Below are 17,969 nucleotides of genomic sequence, written 5' to 3'. Positions count from 1 at the left end.
AGCCACCGTCACAGCCTTCACAATGGTGACATTTCTGTTTTGTCAATGTAAACCCACATGTAACAAGTGCAAAAGTCATATCAGCTTTTAAAACCAAGTGTGAGATATGAAAAAATAGAAAGAAGAAAGGCTGGGGAAGCGGCTGTCCAAACACGAGGACCTGAGTTCGGATCCTGCGCACCCACATAGAGAGCTGGTGGCATTTGTAATTCCAGCACTGGGATGGCAGAGACAGGAAGATCCCTGGGGCCAGCCAGTTGAGCCAAATAAAGGTTCAGTGAGAGACCTTGTCTCAAAAGATAAGGTGGGAGCTCGGTGTGGTGGCACACACCTTTAATTCCTGAACTTGGGAGGCACAGGTCGGGGATCTCTGAGAGTTTGAGTCCAGACTGGTCTACAGAGTGAGTTCCAGGACATTCAGGGCTACAGAGACCCTGTTACAAAACCAACCAACTAGCCAACCAACCAACTAACCAACCAACCAACCAACCAAAAAAAACCCAAACAAAAACAATATAAAACAAATGTAGATGGCTCAGTGGGTAGAGGTGCTTACTGGACAAGTCTGGTGACCCAGGTTTGATCACAGTACCTGTGTGGAGTACCTACTCCTGAAATCTGTCCTTTGATCTCCATATACGCCCTACCTCCATATGCACACACGTGCACGATCTCTCTGCAGAAACACATACCCCTCCCAACAAGTCCACGATAAGCATATCTCTCCTGTTGAGGTCCATGGGCTTCTTTTATATGCATGGCTCTGTGTGCCCCTCTGACATTGAGCAATCTATCCTGCTTTGACTGAAATGCGCATTCACTTTACAGTTGTCTGGTTCATTTGCTGGTAGACACAGGATTTCTTATTCTGTGCTTGCTGTGTGCTGGGAACATGGGACCAAGGAAGATCTGGCTTTGTTGGCCCCAGGCAAGGGACAGAGGAGCCAGTTCAGTCAGGGCAGTGTTATAGCCACCCTCCCCTACTGAGGCAGGTTTGGATTTGTGACCCATGCCTGCGTCTTCCAAGGTGCTCCCCAGAGTGCTGCCCACCCAGCTCCCCCTCCCCCAGAAGCACCATGGTGACTCATAAACCGGGAGGAGGACTGGCTGACACAGGGCCTTAGCTGAACCCCACAGGAGGAGGACAAGCAACAAGAAGGAAGAGGAAAGGAGGGAGGGACCCCAGAAGGAGAGGCACAGCAGCCTGGGGTCTCCGCCTCTGGTCCCGTCTCCTGTGGTTGTGTGATTGCCGGCTCTGGGCCTCCGTGTCTCTCTTTGCAAGACAGGAAAGCTGGATTGTATAACCTCAGAGAGCCCTCTAGCCCTGGCCATTTGTGGGAGCAGCAGAGACAGAGGCAGGGTGGGGTGTGGGCTGCCCGGTGGACTGGGGGACTCTGTATTTAAGGTACCCTTTTGTACATGTAGTCCAGTGGGGGCAAGTGAAGACAAAAAACTGAACCATGGTGGTTTCTGCTCTGTGCCAGACTCTGTGCTACAACAGTCTTCTTTTTCTATGTTTATGTGTGTGTGTGAGTGTGTAAGAATGTGTGTGTGTGTGTGTGTGTGTGTGTGTGTGTGTGTGTGTGTGTGTGAGTGCATATGGAAATCAAAGGCCAACTTGCAGGAGTCGGTTCTTTCTGTCCACAATGTGGCTCCTGGGGATTTGAACCCAGGTTGTTGGGGTTGGCGGCGGGTGCCTTTACCCACAGGGCCATCTCACTAGCCCTTCAACAGCCTCCCTGAAGCCTAACAAGGCCCATCAGCCTGCTCATAGGGAAGAGACTAAGACTGATTGCTGCTGAGGGCACTTAGAGCTGAGGCCACAGAGCCAGGGAGCCTGGAGCTGGAAGTCTTCCCAGGAGCCTTTGGGGGCAGGGGAGAAACGGGCTCCATGAGTGTGCGTGAAATGTGACACTGAATTACTTCCCAGGTAATAGTTCCCATCACTCTAGATTGGAAAGAGATTCCAGCTCAGCAATCACTGGGATTCCCCCATTCCTACCCCTCAGGGGCCATCCCACCCGACTCCTGAAGTTCTACCAAGGTTCCAAGGCTCTTCTGTGAACCAGGCAGCTGGGGAGGGCCTTCCCTTGCTCATCACGACTCCCTCTGAACAACCCTACCAGTGGTCTGGTTGGCAGGCCATACCTGGACATGGGGGTGGGGTGGGGCTTTGCTGGGTCTCCAGCTCTTACTCTCTCAGTTCCCCTGGGCCCCTGGTTGCCCCCATACTGAGCTCCTTCTGGCTTCAAAGATGCTTCCCCAGACTGACCTGCCCCTGCTTCCACCCCAGCCCACACCTGCTTTAGATACAGGAAGGTCAACACAGTGCTTCTGCTTTCGGAAGCAAGCTGAGAGGAGGGGGCAGCAAAGGCTTAGCTGCCTGGGAAGACTGAGGTCAGAGGAGGAGCTAAGATGAGGATGGGTGATGGATGGACGTCACCAGAAAGGACTTGGATCCTGCCCCTGCTGACCTGTGGACTTAAGGGCACATCTGAGCCATTTATCTGTGCTCAAGTCTGTCAGCACAGACTACTTTAATGCAGGCCTGAGGAAGAGGGGCCAGGCCAGGGGAAACAACTGGGCCGGAATCTGAGCTTTGTCCCAAGTGTCCCAGATACCCACAGTGGGCAGCCAAATTCTCGCTCCAAGATGGAATTCTAGACTTAGGCCACCAATGTGTGGTAGGCGGCTGTGTCTGGCAGCTGGGGCTCAGCCAGAATCTTGTCAGTGAACACTAACCATTTCTTGACTCTGAGTACCTCAGTTTGGGCCATGCCGACAGCCTTGAGCTTGTAGGAAGAATGCCCCATTGACCGAGGCCCTGCTTCTTTCCCTCTGGACCTGGCAGGGCCTTGTTTTGGCTGGGCCCCAGGCTGCCTGCTCATCTAGTCTGGCAGACTATTGCATCTGCCCTACTTCACCAGGCCAGAGCGGTTGGCAGCGTGCCAGGGCCGGCACGTCAGCCACTGCTAGTGAAGGAATAGGGCAGCCTCCCCAGAGCCCTGTAGCCTCGGGGCCCTGACAGCAGGTAAAACCAAGGGAGCTGCATGCAGAGAGGAGCTGAGGAGTGGAGCCTGCCTGCTCCAGGACCAACAGTATGCAGAGTCCCCGGACGTCCTGACAGCCCAGCCTCACAGCATCTGGCTGGAGCCTGGCTGTCCCCCATCCTCCTTCCCAGCCAATGCCTTTGGTATCCGTGTTCAAGCCTCAGCCAGACTGACGGACTCTGTATGTAGGGCCAGGCTCCAGACCTGGGTCCACTGCTGTGGCAATGCTCTCAAGAGCTCCAGACTCCTTTTGCAACCAGTATTTGTTTGTTTTTTTTTCCCAAAAAACTTAAATTATTTATTGTTGTTACAGTAGTAGTAGTAGATGCTGGTGTGTGTGTGTGTGTGTGTGTGTGTGTGTGTGTGTGTGTGTGTGTGTGTGATGTGTTGGGGGAACACAGACTCATCTATGGAGGTCAGAGACAAATTTTGGGAGTCAGTTCTCTTCTGGGGACCATCAGGCTTGTGTGGCGGGTGTTTTTTTTTTTTTAACCTGTGAAGCTATCTCTCTGGCCCAATATTTACTTTTTAAACACTCGAAGTGAGTCTGATATATGGTCAGGTTTGGGGGTCACTATAGTGGAGAAAAACCTCAGAGCTGTGTTGGAGTGGTCTGGATCCTCTGTGTTCCTTTCCCTGGTTTTGGGGTGCTTGTTCCATTCCCCAACCATCTGTTTCCTCATCATTAAAATGGGCAGTAGTTCTCAGTTGCCTTCTCTGGGATGAACACGGCAATGGGGTATGGAGATAAACCTCCTGGCCACCCACACTGTCTTGTAATCAGGGTCCCAGCCATTCCACAGCCCAGGGCATCATCTTGCCGAACTTGCTTTTGGCCCTTAGAAAGGCAGAGGGAAGGATGTAGGCTTCTATCCCATCCAGTCCACTAGAGGAGCATCATCTGGGGTTTGTGGGTGATGCTCACACAGACATTCTACCTGTGTTCTGGGCGGGAAGGGGAGGGGTGAGCTGGTCTGCTGTAAGGGGTGGGACTCCTCTTCTGTCTTAGCCCATGCCAGACTGTTTCATTCAGGTGTCAGTCACTGCACGGGAAGATGTGCCTGCCTTTGGCCCCCCTCTGCCAAGCCCACCTGTTTTCCAGAAGGTAAAAGCCTCTTCTTCCGTTCTTGTCGCACTCAAGACCCCAGATGTCCCCACCTGAGTGTCAGCGATTGGAATGGGATTGCATGTAGACCAGAGGCATTGTCAGGGAGGTCCTGTTAGAGCTCTAGGGGTATCTCCTCCCTGGATATCTCCCTACCTCACCCTTGGGGCCAGTCTGGCCCTTGTTGGGAGTTTCATGATAGGGTTGTCTTCCTGTTAGTAGAAGGACTTTCATCCTGTGCTCCAGGCCAGGCGCTGGTGGTAAGAATTGCCCAGAGTAGCGAAGGTGCCATATGGAGGTGGGAGCCAGCACCCGGGAAGCTGGCTTCCATGCTGGTATATTAGCAGGTGGGGCTGGCCTTGGCTGAATATGACCGGATATGAGAAGGGCTCTTTCGGGGGTTGACCCCACACTCCCTTTTCTGCCTTTCTGTGACTGTGGTTGGAAGCATTTGGTCTACAGCGGAGGCTGGGAGAATTCTGAGCCCTCTTATCTGTTTCAGGGCGCAGAATTCCGGGAGTTTCTGCTCACCAAGCTCACAAACGCAGAGAATGCTTGCTGCAAGTCGGACAAGTTCGCCAAGCTGGAGGTGAGAATATGCCAGACTGAAAGTCTCTTCTGGGCCTGCTCTTAGCTTCTTTCAGGGGTCTCACCATGGCGCTTGTTCAATTAGGGAGCCTTTTGCTCCCTCCTAAGCCCTCAGCTCTGTGTTGCTTTGGGAACTCTTTTTTTTTTTTTCTTTCCTTCTTGGTGGGAACTCATCTAGATTCTCGGTCTCACCAGCCAATCACTAGTTGTTTACCGAGCATGCATTATGCTCAGGTCTTGTTCTGTTGTCAGGGATAAGTGAGACATTACTTCTGCGGCTATGGAGTGCATAGGCCTGGACTGAAGAGAAACTATGGTTTCTAATGCACTGTACTGTTTTGCACTCTGGGCTATGATGGAGCCAGTGGACAGTGATTGCTTCTGCTAGGGAAGATGGAGGGTGTGCTCGGGAAGGCTTCCTGGGGGAGGTTGCTTTGGAACTGCTGAAATCTTGATGTCCGATGAAGCTTTCACGTGAAGAGAGCCTGGGAAGTCATTCCAGGCACAGGGAACAGTCAAGGGCCAAACAGAATCAGACTTTCCGGGGTGTGGCCTGGCGGCAGCCTCGCGTGGCTGGAGGATGGGACTCAGCTGCAGATGGTGGTTGAGTTAGATGGAGGAGTGCTGGGCCTTACAGGTGGTACGGGTGCTGTGACGTTCTTCAGCAGTATTTGATTCGCATGTTAGGGGCATCATTAGCCAGTGGGTGTTAGAGGAGGAGAAGGGCTTGGAAGGGAGCTAGGGCAGGAAACCGGCCGGTTAGAAATGATTAAAGGCTAAGAGACGCAGCAGAGGGGGACATTTCACAGGAGGTCCTGGGTAACCCTGCGGGTAGGTTTGTCCAACCAGAGGCCTGCCAGCCTCAGGGGCCCCAGGATAGCCATGAATGTGTTCCAAGACAAAATCATAGACTAGTGACTATAAAACATCATGAATTTCCCCCCTGGTAACCTGACTGTGCAGTTCTTATAGAGGACAGCATGGCGTCACAATGTCAGAAGGTTGGACATTCCTCTAAAGTCAGGGATGGGAAGGACACTCCTAGAAATGAGGATGGGAAAAGTGGAATTCTAGGGAGACTCAGGCTTTCAGCTTAGGCTCTGTGGTGACAGTTGGGAGAGGAGCTTAGGACTGTGGCCTGGGGAAAGGGCTTGTCCAGTCTGTGTGTATGGAGCCCCCTGGAGGTTGCATGCATGTCCCTGGCTGATACCTGGCTCTTAGAGAGCCATGGGCAGAGAGGCTGTGGGTCTAGATCTTGGTCTGAGATCTGGGCTGGGCGTCCCCAGGGCAAGCCTTGGAAGAGGTGGTATGGCCAGGGAGAGTGAGAGCAGGGGCTGGCCTGGAACGTTTGTGCTAACCGCAGTGTTGGTGAGCATGAAGTTCAGTCTCCTCTAAGACCCCACCATGGCCAGGAGCTGGTGACAGAATAGCAGCCCTCAGACCAGGCACCTGGAACCCAGAAGGAAGTACACAGGTTGGTGTCCGTACTCTGTGTATACCTTTCCTTTCTAGGACCGGACCCGGGCTGCTCTCCTGGACAACCTTCATGATGAACTCCACACACACACTCAAGTCATGCTCGGCCTAGGCCCTGAGGAGGACAAGTTTGAGAATGGGGGCCATGGAGGATTCTTGGAGTCTTTTAAGGTATGGACACAGGCTAAGTTGGGGTTACTGGGGCAGAGGGCAAAGCAAGCCAGCTGCTAAGTTAGTGGGAATATGGCCTCAGAGCCCAAGGGCCAGTTGGAGGTGACAGGATGGGGTGGGACTTTGCAGAGGGCTGGGGCATTGTGTATATGAGGTTGGGGCAGCTGGCAAGGACTCCAGTGACCTCCATGCTCTCTCCCTTGGCCTGGACCATTGTCAGCCCAGGAATTCTCTAAGCAGGCAAGTGAGTGGGCAGAGGAGAACAGACCACATGAACTAAGAAACTCGCTGTTTTCCCATGTCTCCCTCTGTGGTCGGGGAGCCCAGGGAAGAATGGTGTGAGTGAGGTCACAGCCTTAGGGGTCTGCAGTGGCTGGCTGGGGTGCTGCATGAGTCTTCCTTGCTGGCAAAGTCCTGGGACCTGGCTGGGGGTGGGTGGAGCCACAGGCAAGTCTCTCTAGCATTGAAAAAGGGAAGAGTTCCAGGAGGGGCTCCCTGTCCCCAGAAGTCCGCAGATGGAGCCTGGATGGCCACAGAGCCAGTGAGGGGCAGAGAAGGTTTCTCTATCATGTCCTGGTTGAGTGCTTGCTGGTCCACACTTATGTTGGTGTCTCATTTGAACCTGATTGTACTGGTGTGCCTTTGGCTAGATAGTATTTCTCAGTCTCTCCTTTAACACGGGGTAGGGTGGGATGCTGGAGGGCAAGCTACAAGAGGCCACAGGGTCTCAGGATCCTGCACCTCAGAGGTGTGGCTTTGTTCCCACCTAGACTTTCTCGGGGTTCTGTCAGGTTTCCCTGCCATCAGAGAGAGACTCATAAACAGGACATTTTGAGGCCGCTATTAGGATCGGAGTTACATGTATTTAAAAATCCCAGCTGTAGTGTAGTAGGCAAGGTCTTCAAAGTCCCTAAGCCACAGTTTTCTTGCTAAGGACTCAGAGATAATAAATCGGACCTCTGTCGCCGTGTTGTGAGAGTTCATTGGAATAACGCCCGGAAATTGCAGATTGCCTATGACACAGTAAATACCCTTAGCTGTTGTAACAGGGCACACATTAACTGTGCCGTATAGGTTACATATAGTCTTAAACCTCCCAACTGTCATTAGTGCTCTGTGGGGAAGGCTGGTATTATGGATATAATAATTTTGACCTAAGAATTCACACTCAGTTTTAGTAATTGTGAATATTGTTTCACATGTGAGGAAGCAAAGACACAGAGACTAATTTGTCCCAGGTCACCTCGGAGACAGAGTTGAATTCAGATCTCTTAAATTCTCACCAGCTACATGATACTCCCTCCCAGTTTCTGACCAGGGAGATTCCACCCCAGCCGGTCAGGCCCGGGCAGGTCTGGGTCAGCTGTGCACTGCCCGGCTGGACAGCTGAGAGCAGGGCATACCTCTCTGCTGGCCTTAGCTGGAGCCAGCTGCTGAGACTCCTCCCGGGGTGGGAGGAGCCAAGCTGCTTGTCCAGGCTGGTAGGAGATTCCTGGGGCTTCTGGTTTAGTCTTGATAGAAGTGGCGGTGAAAGGGGAGAAACCTGGGGAATTTAGATGCAAGAGGAGCTGGGTGTGGAGGTGCCTGCCTGTGTCCCTAGCATTTGGGAAGCCAAGGCAGGAGGAGGATGAATTCAAGGATGGGTTGGGCCACATAGTGAAACTCTGATTGATTTTTTTTTCTTTTTTCTTTTTTTTTTTTGGTTTTCTGAGACAGGGTTTCTCTGTGTAGCTTTGGAGCCTGTCCTGGAACTCACTCTGTAGCCCAGGCTGGCCTCGAACTCACAGAGATCCACCTGCCTCTGCCTCCCGAGTGCTGGGATTAAAGGCGTGTGCCGCCACTGCCGCCACCCCCCCCCCAACCCCCCCCCCCCCAACCCCCCGGGACTCTGTTTGATTTTGAGAAAAGTGAAAATAAAGGGTAGAGGAGAGAAGGAGCAGAGATGGAAGAAAGAGCCATGGTGGGTATAGCCTCACCAAGAGGAGGGTGAATGTGAGATTAGGTAATAGGGAACAGGCTTGGGCCTAGGGGAGGCAGAGGAGCAGCCGCTTAGAGGTCTTCTGAGGCTCTGGGAGGGGGGGCCCTGCCCCACCCACCTCATGTCACACCTCTCAAAGTGTTCCACCTCCCACAGGAAATTAATTTATGTAGAATGACCTGAGCTGAGCTGTGCTTGATGAGCTAGCAGGATGCTGGGATTTGTAGACGTTTTATGAAGCATTTGTTGCTTTTTACTCATTTCCTTTTATATTTTATAGCTAGTCCCCGCCCCCCTTCGGCTTTCAGATATTTATGTGACAGTGTATGTAGGCGGTGGACACTCTGCCCATGGGGTTCAATGGATGAGGTGGCCCAGCAGCTAACTACAGGTGACAGATCTAAAGGATCTAAAGGATCATTCTCTTGCATCTGTTAGGAGCAGTAGCAGTTGGTATGCTTCACTTCAGGGTGTCTGAGGTATCCCTAGAGAGGCTTTCAAGAGAGGGCGTGCTGCAAGACTCTACCGTGACTGGCCTGCGAGCCAGTGTTCCAGAGGCTTCTTTTTAATTCTGTGCTTGAGGACAGACGTGTTTTTTTTCCATTCAGAGTTCACGTCTGCCTTTGAGGTTGTGAGAGGGTGGGAGTGAAAGGGGTCATCAGGGTCAGGCACACAGAGTGGACCTTTGGACCGAGTGTTTCTCTTGCTCTGGAAGGAGACCCTGGCTTCTCCTGTTGAACCCTTCAGTGTTGATCCAGGTGGAGAGACCTGGGCAAGGGGGCAGGCATGGCCCTGGCCCGTTCAAGAATCCATCTCTAGTTTGTTTTTTTCTTTCCTTACAAGGGCCTTAGGCAGGCTTGTGGTGTCAGAATTATTGACATTTCTTTTGGGATTAATCCTGGACCTCTGTGAGATCTCTCCAGAATGAAGGGTTGTCTGCAATGCTGCCTGGAAGAAAATGCCTGGGTTGAAAGTTCTCTCACAGGCAGATGTGAACTGAGGATGCTCAGGGCTGAGCAATCCCCCCCCCCCACTACCTGCTCCCTTCAGACTGGTCTTCTCCAGAGGGTCGCAGTCCAGAAGCAGACCCACTGTGACCGTAGGCTGAGCGTGCCACGTGGGGTGGTTCTTCACGCCTCACTTCAGTTCTTCAGGCTGTGAGTGGAAGCGCCCCTCCATGAGACACATACCAGTTGCTTTATGGATCCCTAGACCTGCTTGTAAACCGAGCTGCCTGGAGGAGTCTCAGGACCTGCTAGGTCTACTGACATTTGGAAGTTTTCATTTTCATATAGATGACGATCTGGAAAACCTACACCTTCCTAGTGAAAAGTCTCATCCTTTGCAGTGATGACTTGGATGAAAGATGTTTCCATGGCTCAAGCGGGTGGCTGTGGCCATGCTCTTGGAAACTTGCAGGTTGTTTTTTTTTTTTTCCTGGTAAAAGAGCTGTGTATCACTCCCTTTATGGAAGGTACTTATCTCTAGACTGCTGGTCTGTAATGAAGTAAAAAGAAAAAGTGGCCGTTGATTTGTCTGTGTGATAGGCGTATAACACGTACAGACCATGGCTTGAGAAGCACTTGACTGGCCCAACCCTCCACTGACCTCATATTGTGGAGGCAGAAATAGAAGACGACGGGACAGGGTTGGGACCACAAGGAACAGGGAGGCAGCGGGCTAATTTCTCTGACCCTTTGAGGAACTGGTATAGGTGGTGCATTGGTCTCACCTGACCCTGGGTGGCAGGAGAGGTCACAGACATCTCTGGCAAAGTCTTAGGGGGTCCTGTAGCCACAGGCAGGGGCAGCCTGAGTCACATCAGTGATGGTGGAGGGAACACAGACCCCAGCCTTTGACATCTCTGTCACCCCCTTTTCCCCTGGGAGGGAGAGTCGTGTACCAGGATGGTTGCATGCCTTTGGTGGTACAGTCACACACACACACATTTACACACACACACACACACACACACACACACACGCACACGCACACGCACACACACACATGCACGCATGCACGCACACACCCACGGGGAGGGGGCAGAAGGGACAGGGGAACACTCAGGCCTTAGGCTTGGCTCTGCTCAGCTTATGGTTTGGAGCCTGTGAGTGAGCTGCTAGCATGTTCCTGCTGGAGGAAGGAAGATCCTGACTGAAGCCATCTCAGCATGTGGGAGATCAGTGTCTTTGTCTCAGAGGCCCCAGCCTCTGTTCCTTACTGGGCTTTGGGTGGGCATGACCTACCTGGTGCTCATCTCGTTAATTTTTGTCCCCATGTTGAGTTGTTAAATGGGAACAACTCGCAAACCCTTTTGTAAGGAGGCCATGGGGCTGGTGGCCAGGAAGCGGCTCGTTCTGTGACGCCAGCTGGGGCTGAGATGATGGCACACACGGGTGATGAGAAAGCAGTGCATTTCATCGCCCTCACAGCAGAGCTTGCTGGAAGGCAGCGGTAAGGCGTGTGGAGGGCTGCGAGGCCACAGGGACCGAGGGAGATTGGTGGAGCCAGAGTGGTTGGCCAGGAGGACAACAAGGGACAGTCATGTGAAATGATAGGAAAGGCCAGCCCAAGACGGCAAGGTTTGGGAATTTAGGTGAGAGACCAGTTATGTCCACACAAGAACTTTCCACAGGTCAGGCCACCTACTACGAGAATGAGCAGCCGGTCCCTGGAGGATGCAAGCTGGGTTCAGATGAGCTTTGCTAGACAGGGCTGAGCAAGCGTGAGTCCCGCTAGCCCCAAGGCCTCCTGCCCAAAGGCTTCCGTGGTGTCCCCTTCCCTGCCTTTCTCGTCCCACTGCCGCCCCCTCCCCTCTGCCCCTCTCTGTCTCCCCCTTTTGTCTCGCTCCCCGGCCCTTCCGTTCAGTTGCTCATTGTACTGTGAAATTCTTTAGATGTCACCAGACAGTTCCATTCAAGGCAGGCGTGGTTTTGGGTCTCAGAGATGATTGTCACTTGTCTTTCACACTAAAATCCGGACAGGAGAGCTCACCGGAGTGGGCAGGTGTCATCCCAGGTGTTGGCTGCATACTGTCTCATTTCATCCTTGTGACAGCTCCTCTGGCAGAGCCTGGGAGAACCAGGACTCCACCTTTCCTGCTGCCGAGAGCCGGAGAGCAGGTGACTGACAACCGGACCAGCCCTGGAATTCCGTCAGCTTATTGGCTCCTCAGATTCTCTTTGTTGACTCTGACAGTGGCACATGGGCATCTGAAGACACCGTCATCCCTGACATCAACCTTTGAATTTTTTTTGAGAGTGGGCCCCTTAAACCGCCTGTTTTCCAGTCCTCTCTAGTTAATCAGTGAATTCCTCCATCTTGCCCTTCCCCTTCATCTCTTCACTCTCTCCTTCTCCCACCTCTCCCGCTTCTGGTCTCTTTCCCTCTTCCTCTTCCCCTCTCCTCCCCTCCCCCATCCCCCCTCTCCTCCTCCTCTTCTTCCCCCCATTTTTGGAGACAGAGCCTTACTATGTAGCCTAGGCTGGCCTCGACCTCTCAATCCCCCCAAGTTGTGTGGATTACAGGCGTGCACTACCACACCCAGCTTTGTATTTTCAATCTTAGGGCCTGCTATACTAGATTTGGATCCCAGCTCTGTCTCTTACTGATGTGTGACAGGTATTGTTACTTGAGAGATTTTTATATTCTCTCTATACCTCAGCCTTTTAAGGATTCGGCAAGATTGTGTATGAAGGCTCCTTAGACCAGATACACTGCACATGGCTTACTATTCATACTTGGATCCTTTCTGAGAAAGAGACAATGAGGACTAGATCAGGACACAAATGAAGAGTGTGAAATGTTGGTGACACTAGCAGTGGTGGGACAGGGAACGAGCATATAAAGATGCTGGCATTTATGAAACATTAATGTCATTTAAGGAGCCTTTTTCCCCCCATCTAAGGACATATCAGATATTTTCAGCTTCCAAAGAGTACATGGCTCTATGATGCTTGGGCAGTAGAATGAATCAAACATGCTGGCTTTTGCAACCATGTCCCAGGAACACTGTTGCTAGGCAACTCTTTTGTGGTCCAGAGAGGGGAGAGGTGACATTCCTCATGGGGCATCTTTGATTCAGACAATAGAGGCTACATGATGTCGATTTGAGGCCGACAGTCCCACACCTCATTGTTGGTGGCTTGTCTTGAGGGCGGTTCCATATACCAGCAGCCTTTCTGAATCTCTGTCCCTTGTCAGAGGGAATGGCATTCAGGACGAGGCCCTTTGCCATTCCCAAGTCTCAAAGGTGTCCCTGGGGTCTTGGAGAGCAGTATTTGTGCCAACTTTGAACTCTGCCTGGATGTCTCAAGGGAAGGATGGGGGCTTTGCTTTTCCCGTGGAGAGATCTGTTAGTGGGCACATGGGGTGTGCATATGCCTGAGTCCAGAAAGGAGGGGGTGGGCTGCAACTTAGTTGTATCTGTTTCCCGATGCTAGGGTGACAGGCTCACACCCTGGTGAAGAAAATCCACTAATTACTGTAGCAGGAAGTCCAGGTGACTGGCTCACCCACCTTCTTTCCTTCCTTCCCCTGTGTGGTCCTGAGCTCTCCAGCTTTGTCATCAGGTTTGGCCTTCCAAATGGCTCTTTCAGGTGCGTTTTCCTCAAAGCCACCAGCAGACATCCCTCCTGTTTCTCTAGCAAGGGACGAGTTAAACCAGTGCTTTAAACTGAGCATGGGTACTTTGCATCTCAGGAAGGAGGAGGAGATACTGGAATGGATGTTGGTCCTGCCGAATTAGAGTTTGGTACCTGTACTTGAGCTGCTAATAGTAAAGGTGTCTAGGAACCTTTGTTCTTTGGGCCCCAGAACAACTGATTGACACAGAGACCATCATCACAGACACTGGAGCTTGCATTGTAGCCTACTCTTATGAGTATTCTTTGGGCACTCTTTGGACTCAATTCCCTTTTGGCCTCAGCACCACATTTCTAGCACTTGGCATGATGCTGAGCACACAGAAAATGCATTGTGCTTAATAGTAATAACACAATAAGCTGTATTTGTGATGCCCTGGGCTCTCTCTTAAGAGCTTTATATGTTCTTGTTGCTACTCCCTGTGTAGACAGGTCCTATCCCATTCCACGTAACTCTCAGAGAAGCTAAGCAGCCTGCAGGGTCCCCAGCTAGCAGGCGGTGCAGCAGAGAGCCCACGTATTACTCCTGGCAACAGCAGCTCAGGCGTTGGTGCTTCTGATCACTGGCTTGTGTTGTCTGTTGTGTGCCATCTTGTTGAGAAACTGAATGGATGATCAGAGGGCAATGACGCCAGGACTGGGGTCACTGGAGAAAACCTCTGTAGTATACCTCTGCTTTAAACGCCTCTGTAGCAATTGAGAGTGTTCTCCTTAGGGGAGCCGGGATCCTGCAGCACTTCTGTTGGTTCGAAGTCCTCCTGTAGATGGAGCTGAGTTCCAAGCATCATAAACACCCCTCTTTGACCCTGTGCAGAACAGCATCGCCCTCTAGAGAAGTCCCGGGAGGGATTGTCACCCCAGGTCCAGCTCTTCCCGGGTCCCACTCAGTGTTCTTGTAGCTTAGGTATTCTCATTTTCTCATGCACCATGACAAACCTGACTGCCCTGGTTGTTGTTGGCCGGACACCTAACAGCTTGCCAATACCCACCCCACCCCACCCCGCCCATCCTTTGCTCTTTGCTGGCCACAAGTGAACACGAGGTTCCACAACCCCAGCAGCCCCTGCCTGTGACCAGTGTGAGCACCTATCTCTTTGAACAGCTATGCAGACCTGTAGTGTTGATTTGGAAAGTGTGTCTTCAGCTCCTGCAAGCCCAAGTGAGGGCAAGCTGCAGCTCCAATGCACCGATGCGCCGGAACTTGTTCCAGGGTTCTACATCCAGGGTGATTGTAGCTACACAAGACACACCGGTGATAACGGTGGGAAGGGCAGTCCAAGATACACTTAGGAGAAGCTTAGCTTTGTGAACACAGGAATGATGTGTGGTTGATGGTGTAGCTCGGTGGTAGAGCTCTTGCCCAGCATGAGAGAGATCCTAGGTCCATTCCTCAATGCCACACCAGAAAACAAAAATCAAAATGGAAAGGAGTCAGTTTTCAGTCTGGCACTTGTGTTCAGTCCCCATCCTGTGTGGAAGGTGTGACAGTCATTTTCCAGACAGGGAAGCTATACCCCAGAGATGGGGAGGTGCTAACTAGACAGTGTCATCCAGGTTTGCTGAGCTCTAGGCCTTGCTTCCTCTCCCATACAAGGAGGATACCGGGTTGGCCCACCTTGCTCCACTGAGCCCTCAGATCCTGCCTGGACAGAATTCGGAGGACTCTGCCAATACCAATTACTGAGGTGTGGGCTTTGTGACTGCTTGCCTGCTCATGCTAGTGAGTGTGTGCATTGCAGATGTACACGTGACACCAGGACAGAGCCATCCAGAAGGGACCAGGGGCTGACCAGGACCCTCAGACCTTTATCACACCCCATCTCTTGCAGAGAGCCATCCGTGTGCGCAGCCATTCCATGGAGACCATGGTGGGTAGCCAGAGGAAGCTGCATGGGGGCACCATTCCTGGCAGCCTCAGTGGGGGTATTGTCCACAACAGCATGGAGGTCACCAAGACCACCTTCTCAGTGAGTACTTTGGATCCTGGGCCAGCATGTGTGTGTGTTGGGGAGGAGTAGGGAGGAAGGGTGTGTCTCACCCCAGGTTTGGGCTGGGCAACTTCAGCAGGGCAAGCTGGAAGATGGGCTGGGGGACAGTGGAGCTGCTGAAGAGGTAACCCTGGGGTTGGTTTGTGACGCTTCCATGCCGGGTGCCCCTGGGGTTGGTTTGTGCTGTGGATTGTGCTCTGCATCTGTTTAAGAACTGAGCTTGGGGGCTCATGAGGGAGGACCTATTAATGACCGCCGTGGCCACCCCAGCTTGCTCTGCACCAGGCACTGAGCTGGTGATTGACACACAAGACCCCACCTGATCCCCATCACGGTTGTTTGAATAGACACGGGGCCACTCTCCATTCCACACTTTAGGGAAAGGAGACCCAGAGAGGTTAGATAACTTACTAAAAGTCACCCCGCTAAATTGAAGATCTGGCATTTGAATGCAGGACTTCCTGATACAAAATTTAGCCTCCTCCTACTGTGTGTTCAGTTCTCAGGGAGAGACAGCCCTGTGGGTCTGGGCGCTTAGGCCTCTTGTCTCACACCAAGGCAGGTGAGGGAACCCCATAGCCAGCCATTAATAAGGCAAGTGGCTTTTGACTTGTAGGGACTGGAATTTTCTTTGAAAAAATTTTTAAATAGCAGCATAGAGCCATTGAAATGTTGACTTTTTATTATAAATGGCCTTGAGCAATGGCTTGATTTAGCTAATATTTTCCTATCTACTATCTTGTTTCTCTTAGAAGGTCATACCATTTATCTAATATTTTCCTATCTACTATCTTGTTTCTCTCAGAAGGTCCTATCAGCAGAGCAGGGTGATTTCCTGTGGATGAGGAAGCTGAGGCCCAAAGAGTTTGACCATTCTCCCAAAGAGACACAGCACATGAGTGGCATTGGGGATTGGCATTGGCATTGGCAGGCTCCAGGCTTTTCTGCCTTCTGGCTCAGACTTTCACCCGTGTGCCTCTCTCCCACCGCCATGAGGCTGGGGGATTGTCAAGCAGAGACCTTGGCCAGCTCCCCACCGCCATCAGTGCATGTGGACTCAGCTAAGAGGCTTTTATTTGGTCTGTTATCGCCACTCCTGCCTGGGTTCATTTATTCACAAGCAGTGATGGCGAGTCAGGACCTCTAGGTCCTTATTGCTAGCTGACCCTGACACATCCCTCCATTTTCTGGTCCTTGGCTTTCTCAATAGCAAGGTGAAAGGTGGCAGCCGGCCACTCCCAAGGCTCTCTAGATTTTTCAACCTGTGATTCCCTAAATTGTCCCGGCCAGCTCGGCATCTGGCCCCACTGTGATGAGCCTGTGATCCTCTAAGAGTTCTAGGCTCTGTTGGATCATTGCCTGCTGCCATGGGCTTGGCTTAAGAACAGGAAAGAGGCTGTGAGTGGCTCAAGTGTTGGGGTCTCAGCTCTTTGCTGTTTTCTGGGGTCTCTCTCCACCCGAGGAGTCATGTGCAGACCAGGGAAGGGGTGGGAAGGAAGGGGTGGGCGCGCGTACTCACTGTGGCGATTTTATCGGCAGCCTCCAGTGGCCGCAGCAACCGTGAGGAACCAGTCACGCAGCCCCATCAAGCGGCGGTCGGGCCTCTTCCCCCGCCTGCACTCGGGCTCTGAAGGCCAGGGGGACAGCCGGACACGATGGTAACTGTCAGGGCCTGGACTGCATCCCAGCTGTGGGGCCTGTCAGCTCTCTTCTTATGGCTGTCAGGTGCCCAAGCATGGGGACAGGTTTTCCTAGTGTCAGGCTTCCCCTGAATCCTGGCTACTACCTATACATCCTGCACTTGTGTTTAGCAGAGAGGCCCTGACTGGAGAGCTGGGCAGCGATGGGGAGAGTTGCTGATGTAGAGACATTGAACAGATCTGTGTGACTGCTCAGAGAGGGTGTGCAGAGCTCGTGTTCATAGACGAGTAGACGGTCAAGGGCTGACAAAGACAGCTGGGAGGGATGGGAGAGGCCACACTGCTCAGGGCATGTGGGGTCTCTAAAGACAGGAGGGGAGAAACTCCTGTGGTGTCTGTCACAGAGGCAAGTTCATTGTGTGAGCCAACCCTGTGGGTTGATAGGAGTAACCAAAAGTGCATGATGGGAGAGTGGTTCAGTGTGTAGTGTTGCTGGGCAGGTACGAGGCCGTGGGTTTGGATCCCCAGCATCTGTATCAAAAGCTGGTGTGGTGACAGGGAGGATCGCTGGGGCTCTCAGGTCAGCTGGTGAGCTCCAGGTTCAGTGGGCGACTGTCTCAGAAGACGAAGTGGAATGTGATGGAGGACCAAACCCCATGTTGACTTCTGACCTCCATGGGCACAGGCAGTTGAAAGCACCTGCACATACATGCACACATACATTTGCTATACACACACACACACACACAAACACAGAATTTCTATAGCCTTTAACACCTCTAGGGTGCCTGTGATTGTAAAGGTAAATAACAAGTGCTGATGAGAATGTGGGGACGTTGTCACATTTGCACGTTGCTGGTGGGGATGTGAGATAGTGCATCCGATTTGGAAAACAGTCTGGCAGCCCTCCAAGGGCTAAACATAGAGTTACCACAGGACCTAGCAACCCCACCCTTAGGTGTATATATAGAGACCACGAGAATTGGAAACGGTTGTCCATAACAACACTGGCACCTGGAATAGGTGCAGCGTCATTCATGGGACCTCAAAGAGGAAGCAACTGAAGGGCCTGCTGTCTGACGACTAGATAAATAAAATGAAATAAGTATGCCCACAGAGTGTAATATTGTTTTGTAATACACAACGAGTACTGAGATACTGATGCAGGCCACAACATGGGCAAACGTGGAAAATGTGAGGCTAGGAGAATCCAGATGTGAAGGCCATGTACACTGTCAAGTCCTGTTTCTATGGGGTGTCCAGACTAGGCAAAGTCCATAGAGAGAGAAAGAAATAGGTTAGGGGATGGGGTGGGCAGTGATTGCAGATG

The 17,969-nt window shown here is 52.1% G+C and overlaps 1 protein-coding gene across 8 annotated transcripts in view; it reads left to right on the top strand.

Annotated features, from left to right (window-relative positions):
• The window catches only part of Rap1gap2 (RAP1 GTPase activating protein 2), a 227,036-nt gene that overhangs the window by 198,525 nt on the left and 10,542 nt on the right, over positions 1-17,969 (top strand). For all 8 annotated transcript variants that reach the window (XR_003734214.1, XM_028866705.2, XM_028866703.2 and 5 more), the window contains 5 exons: positions 4,084-4,155; positions 4,658-4,744; positions 6,256-6,390; positions 14,841-14,978; positions 16,539-16,657. Coding sequence is in view for 7 of the 8 variants with exons in the window: in XM_028866705.2 (XP_028722538.1) it covers positions 4,084-4,155; positions 4,658-4,744; positions 6,256-6,390; positions 14,841-14,978; positions 16,539-16,657 (551 nt within the window). In the remaining variant the exon portion in view is untranslated. The remainder of the gene's footprint in view (positions 1-4,083; positions 4,156-4,657; positions 4,745-6,255; positions 6,391-14,840; positions 14,979-16,538; positions 16,658-17,969) is intronic.

Source organism: Peromyscus leucopus, chromosome 8b (genome assembly GCF_004664715.2).
Source record: "Peromyscus leucopus breed LL Stock chromosome 8b, UCI_PerLeu_2.1, whole genome shotgun sequence".
Lineage (NCBI taxonomy): Eukaryota > Metazoa > Chordata > Mammalia > Rodentia > Cricetidae > Peromyscus > Peromyscus leucopus.
The sequence above is the reverse complement of the archived record's forward strand: the minus strand, read 5'-3'. Positions and strand labels throughout refer to the sequence as shown.